This window comes from Rhyacophila brunnea, unplaced genomic scaffold (genome assembly GCF_057557595.1).
Source record: "Rhyacophila brunnea isolate RB1 unplaced genomic scaffold, BYU_Rbru_1.0 scaffold_4, whole genome shotgun sequence".
Taxonomy (NCBI): Eukaryota; Metazoa; Arthropoda; class Insecta; order Trichoptera; family Rhyacophilidae; genus Rhyacophila; species Rhyacophila brunnea.
Window position 1 is genome coordinate 52,845,924 of NW_028233068.1, and position 7,062 is coordinate 52,852,985.

The following is a 7,062-nucleotide window of genomic DNA, read 5'->3' on the forward strand; positions in this document are numbered from 1 at the left end:
GTTTGTAAGATTCATAAAATGACCCTGTGCATAGATATAAAAAAAACAACCCTTGTCTTATCTTCACCTCAAAGGCTTTGTATTTTCGATCCAGCTCAGAAATCGGTTCTGACCTGAAATGCTGAAAAAACTGATGTCTATGGTCAATAATGTCTAAAGTCGGAAATGACATCGAACATTTTATAATAGAGAAATGTTTTTTCCAGGTCTTCATTCCCTCTATATCCCGGTATGATGTATCCACCAGAACTTCTGATGGAGCAATCCGGTCTGCTTTCCTCCCCACCCGGAATGCCATCATCTTCCATAGTCAAGACTGAAAAGGACGGAGACTTGGCAAATAAAAGGTGAACATAACCAAATATTTTTTACTAAGTATTTTACTATCCCCATTTCTCCCATTTGGAAAACGGATTTTCTAGATAATTATCAACTAATAATATTCATCGTGAAATATGACATTTGCATTTTAGCTAACATAAAAAACACTAATCACATCTTGATGCTTATTGTTCGTTACATTGTTTGGTTCATTTCTTGATTTGAGAGTGGAAGGGAAAGAAATTATAATGGAACTTCAATTTTACATGCATGGAATTCATGTTTTATCACTTTTTCCGTGCACACCCACGATGGCCTAGCGGTTACCGCGTCGCCTTATTATGCCATAGGTCCTGGGTTCAAAACTCAGGTCTGCCAAAATTCATATGTTGTTTTTAAATATGTGTTTGGACCAGAGTATGAACCTAATAGGTTGAGCAAGTGGCTAACAACGATTTCTTATAAAAACAAAAATCTGTCAATACAACTAGGATTGGACAAGGTAAAAAATAGATTTTTATTTAATTACAATTTTTTTCTTGTCAGAAGTCATACGGCACGAGGCATTCCAAGTATGCGCATGCTGAAAGATGAACCTATTCCTGAAGGCTATCTCAGATTCCGTTTCAACGAGGATTGCAAATACCAACACTGCGGATATAGGTAAGAATGCGAATTTAATATATAAAAAATGGAAGTGGAATAATGAACCGTTGCTATAATCATCCAGGATTGATCTGCGCTGCTATTTTTCCCAGCTTTATACATAATTCATCAATATTCAATCTCAAAACTCATACTCAAACAGAAGTTACAAAATTATTTACATAAAGCAAATTGGCTTTCTAAATTATGTCAGTTTGACAGATGATCAAAATAATCTTTGTGATCTTTGCTTAAAAATTGTCAATTGTTTCTATAAATAAAATACAAATCGTACTATTCTTAATTCAAACTAAAATGAGGTTGTGTAGTGTGCGGTTAAGAAAATAATAAATTTCTGGCTTTAATTATTTTTTATTATTGTTCACAGGGAACATCAGACTCATTTCCACTGTACCCGGCGAGATTGTGGATACTCATTCTGTGATAAGACTAGATTTGTTCAACATACTGCCAGGCACGAAAGGTAATGCATCTATTTTTTTACCTAGTTTTTGTAATATTATAATGATAGTATAAAAGTATTATGTAAAATATAATATAGGAAAGTTAAAGTACACTAGTCTCACAATAAATAAACAGATGTGGAATGACTGAATGTTTTTTTTTTATTTATAGGTTGGACACATTGATGGGAGGAGATTTTCAACAATATCGGGCAAACGTTTTTTGCGGCCGACAAGACTGTGCCCATGCTACTAATTTCGGTAAGAAATGTTTACATTACATGAGCTCGCTCATCGCCTAACATAGTATAATAGCGCCTGTACATATGCATGGATTTACTGGCTACAATAGTGCGTATTTTAAACTATCGTGAAAATAACTGTCTATGCGTAAAAGTGCTGACTGTCTCTCCAATCTCATTCTTCATGAGTAAGCGAGACGCGATGTTGTCATTTTATAGTACTATTTGGCAGGTAGTGAAAATCGGTTAACCTCAACTTGAGTATAGTTGGTTTTTTTGCCGGCAGGTTCGTCGTTCTACTCGATAGATCGAAAAAATCCTTACTGTCGCATGAAAATTCAGAAGCTTCCAAACTTTTTTGATTCATGCATGCAAGCTTGCAACTGCAGGATAGTACTTGTTTACCCATACATTTTCTTGGTATGGCCGCGATAATACTTACTGTCACCAGTAAATCCATTCATGTGTGAATGGGGTAAAAGAATTGATGCAGGCAGCGGAAAAGTATTATAGGATATGAGAAGGATATATTGTGTATTCGTAAAGTCATCCTAATCATTTTTCCATTGAGTCCCCTGTACACCACATATAACTTCTGATTTATCCCAGGTTGATAAATGTATATATTTTTTTCATACACCAATTGCCTGCTGACATTTTTTATTGTTTGATTAGAATATGACTAAAGTAGTTTTCTGAATCCAAGGAAAAATAATAAGAATTAAAAATTGTATTGAACTGAATTTTATTGGAAATTGAATTGATTTGAAGCGAAGTTGAATTGAAATTGAACTGAAGTTGAATTACAATCTTAATTTAATTGAAACTGAATTGAAATTGTTTAGAGTCTCGTATGCAATGAAAATTAACCTTGTGATTTTATTTCTAAAGTGTTACTGTTTGAATATCAATTAATGTCATGTATCTTTTTGTGGTTTAGGCGCTACCCAGAATAAGGCGTCTCACTTCCACTGCCTGAAGTGTGACTTTGTATGCACGGACACCAACAAAGTGGTGGCGCACAGACGACAGCACCAAAAGATGGACTCCATACAAGCTGCCGGCTTTGAAAAGTTTTCCAACAATAAAAGTGAGTAGGTATAACAAACTTTTCATTATTTACAACAACACATTATTTATGACTGTATTCAACATTTTTTCATATACATACAATGATTTTATTTTTTTTCACAAAAAATTGACAACCTCATAAAATATTTATCATAATTATTATTTTACAATTAATTATTGTTTAAATGGGTTGGTGCGCTAACAACAGCTTCATGTTTATTATGTTGATGTTGCATGGTTATTTCCACAAGAGCATTTCAAGCAAACTTCTTCAGAAAATGGTAACAAGTCAAAAATCATGACAAAAATATGGTCATAGTACATACTGTTTCTATCTCTTGGAAACTGTCGACTAGCTGCTCATCTGGTAATGTCCAGCTCATTACCATTTGAGATTTTTGTCAAGGTAGCTTGGTAATTATGTGCTATATTATCCCTCAATACCTATTCCCTCCCTGCTTTATTACAGTCCTCTATGTTAGGGATTCTTGTGTCATTCGTTCATTGGATCGCCATTCATTTGTTTTTGTCTTTTTATATTTCCACACTATATTCCACCACTGTAGTTTTTTTGACTTGTTCACATATCATATTATTTACAATTATTTAAATTGTTCCAGGTTGCGGATTCGATCCCCAGTGTCTTCATTGTAAGAAACAAACCCATTACCATTGTCTCCAGTGCGGCTTTGCAGTTCTCGGCTTATCTCAAATGACCTCTCACAAATACAGACATCAAGAAAACGCTCAAGGCGGCGCGGGAACCAGTGGAACGTCTCTAGCATCGTTCACTGTTAAAACAGAAAACTGTAATACCACCAGGTAAAACCTGGAGTGACAGATAGGTACAATCAATGATGGATATTTTTCCTAATGAAGACAATAATTATTATTATAAATATGCAGGTGAATTTTATAATATATAAAAACGACAGTGATTTGAATTTCTTATATGTGATATGATAGAACACGCCAAGAAATTAGGATTATTTGCAAAAGCGAGTATAATGCCAATTTTGTCATCTTGTATAATAAAATTTTCATCTATTTCATATGGATCATGATGATTTAAAAATAAAATTAAAATACATTTTCGATGACGTTTGCTCACTTTGTGTTAATACTATCCATTCGAAGAAGTTTGATTGTAAACTAAATCAAGACATGACAATGAAAAGAAAAAAGTTTTAGATGCTAATTTTTTTGTAATTTTGCCAAAGGGTGATTAAGGAAAATGGTATAGCGAATTTATTTTTAATTCTGTGTGATTATAAATCAACCAGACATTTGATATATGTGCCAATGGAGATATTTATATTAGGTATTTTTTATTGTATAATATACCTTCAAGTATAAAATATTAAGTTGTAAAATTCTTTGTATTTAAAACAAACATTTCACACAAAATTATTTAAATAATGTAATGATGTGATTGAAGAAGTATTATGTATCTGAATTTAAAATGCTTCGGCTATTATTATGAATTACTATGTTTCCCATAGTTGTTTACAAATCGTATACCGTCAAGGTGGCCATTTTGTAATGTTTAATTCAAAATGACTTATTAAGTGTTTCCTAATTACATATTTGCGGAACTATCTCACATTTGATGCCCATAATCGATATGCAACCTAACCTTTAATTGAATTAACTGACATTGTTTTACGTACATGCCAATTTAGGTTCGGTTACATAATATTTGATGTATACATTGCTAATTTCAGACTAATCATATTAGATAGTTCCGTTTATGTAAGTTGGTACTGAGTATTTTCTATTATTTTTTAGGTATGAATGGTATCAATTGATTTGTCAACTTTATTAATTGATCCAATTAGAATTCTCCTGGGATAAAGTACCCAGTACATTTTGTCAAATAAAGTTGTGTGATTTTTGTATAGAGTTTTTATGTTAGTATTTTAATCCACCCTAGTACTGTATATTTTAATGTTAATCAAAAACGGTAGAATGATGCCATAGATATTAATGAACTGCCCAAAATAAACACTAATGTGGATGTTTTCATAATTTTAAAATCATCAATATTAAATATTACACATACCTTAAAATATTTATTCTTATACTAATGACTTAAACACAGACTGTATAAGTATATGGTATACCTTCCTACCTATGTAGTTAAATTCGAATTGTGTACACCAAATTTCGAATTATGCCTGTTAAAATTATAATTTTTCCTTTATGTAATATTTCATTTGGGTAAACGAAATGAAGTAAAGAAATTGTTCAGAAAATTTTAAAATAATAATTTGGAAGAATGTACATTAAAAAATTAATTAAATAATATGACATATCAATAATAAAAAAATGGTGTTTTGGTTTCAATGTAAGATATTAATAACAAAATGAGCTTTATTGATTTTTATATTATGAAATATGGTTATATTATTCAATTACTGATTGTCATACAAATTCAACACACTCTTATCAATAAATTTAAAAAACAAATGGGTACATACTGTCTGAGGATTCTTTTTATTATCTATGGCAATTTTCAATATAACTTTTGTCGTAAATATAGCATTTTTTAATTTAGAAAGTTACTCAATAGACAAATAATAACTCATCGTCAAATCATTGTGCCATGCAATTAATTTACCCAAGTATTACTTTTATATAGTATATTAATTAAATACAATTACTAATTAATACGTAACAATATTGTAATCATTTTATTTAGTTTTAAGAAAAACTTGTAATATGTAAGTTATTTATTTCTTGAATATTGACAAACCTACCTTATAAATTTACCTCTTCCATTCCTGATGTGCCAAGAATTTTGTTTACGCCTGTTATTAGTTTTTTCTATCATTTTCATATTGTTTCACAATATTTCAATAAGAGGCCATACTTTTTTTTACTCAATATGAATAAGTTACATTTTTTAATATTTATAGTTTGTAACATTGTAAATAAATGGAAGTCAGTTTATTAATACTTCGTAACAGCACACAAAAATTAACTTTCACTGTACCTATCAAATTTTCTGTTTCACTCGGAACAGTCTCAACAAAATGAGAAACGATTTTATTTATAAAATATAAAGTCGATTAACTTTGTAACATATTGCACGATTTATTTATAGAAAATTACCTTTTCCCATCATTTTAACTATGTAAATAATATATTATCTTTCTGGGTTTTTTTGTTTGTAATTAACATTGGATAGGCGTAAACTAAAAGTATTTTTTGTACAAAAATTAAAATTAACAATATATAATTATTACTATGTGTCCCTTGAGACGTACTATATTTATTTTAGAAATCGAGGCTATACTTGGAACAAAATTTAGTCTCCAAAAAAATGTAGAATCTAATAGTGATTTTGTGCCATTCGGTGATTAATTATAAATTTAGTGGACAATAAAAATGATTTATTAATAATAGGAAGTCTTCAACAGTATTTTTCTTATTGAACTTGTTGTCGTAAAAAATATTTTAATATTGACAATTATTAATTTACTGTATTTTTTTCTCTAAACAATGTACGTACGTACAGTACCTACTCTTGTTTATTCGCTATATTTCAAGAATAAAGAATAGTACAAACAATTATAAATTATTTTTTATTGATTTTATGAAAATCTTTGATTCTGATTAATAATGTAATTAATTTATAATTAAATTGATCTATAAAAAAAAAATACTTATCGCTAGTATTCCAGAAAACTTGGAGAAATATTAATTTCTCCGAATCATTCAATCTTATTTTGTAATATAATTTATTCTAGGTGGAATTTTTGAAATAGCAGATATATATTATTATTAATGATACATATTGTAGTATTATTTAGGTGTGTATTTTAAAGCCATGAGATATGGGTTTTGTAAATATTTATTATAATGTAAGGAGGGAAAAAATTAAGCACAAATTTTAATATTATATTACTACGTAGAAATTTTATGAAGATTTTACTTTTCTGATTAGGCATTAAGATGGATGGGGATTTTAAAGTGCGATTTAAATGAAATTGATTTTTTAGACGAGATTTTAATAAGATTTAAAAATAATAATAATATATTGTAACGTAATGGATGACGATGAATTATAATAAGCCTTAAAATATACCGTGCCTAAAAGAAGATATGAAAATTATATTTATAAAAAAAATCTATTTTTTTGCATGGAAAGTGTTTGAATAAAAATGACAATGTGACACTTGTACCCGTGATATTTTGGATATGCAATTCAAAATTTAAAAAAAAACAAGTTTCACTCTTTGTAGGCCACTAAATTTGACAATTATTACGACAGACGTGAGTAAAGTTGAACAGTATTTCTCATATTTAAATATATT

The 7,062-nt window shown here is 29.5% G+C and overlaps 1 protein-coding gene across 1 annotated transcript in view; it reads left to right on the forward strand.

Annotated features, from left to right (window-relative positions):
* The window catches only part of LOC147067506 (zinc finger protein castor homolog 1-like), a 272,254-nt gene extending 267,239 nt beyond the window's left edge, over nucleotides 1-5,015 (forward strand). The window contains exons 26-31 of the mRNA XM_085953709.1: nucleotides 207-347; nucleotides 868-984; nucleotides 1,355-1,450; nucleotides 1,603-1,691; nucleotides 2,613-2,762; nucleotides 3,364-5,015. Of these exons, the coding sequence (XP_085809835.1) occupies nucleotides 207-347; nucleotides 868-984; nucleotides 1,355-1,450; nucleotides 1,603-1,691; nucleotides 2,613-2,762; nucleotides 3,364-3,569 (799 nt within the window). The 3' untranslated portion in view covers nucleotides 3,570-5,015. The remainder of the gene's footprint in view (nucleotides 1-206; nucleotides 348-867; nucleotides 985-1,354; nucleotides 1,451-1,602; nucleotides 1,692-2,612; nucleotides 2,763-3,363) is intronic.
* Nucleotides 5,016-7,062: the final 2,047 nt, after the last annotated feature.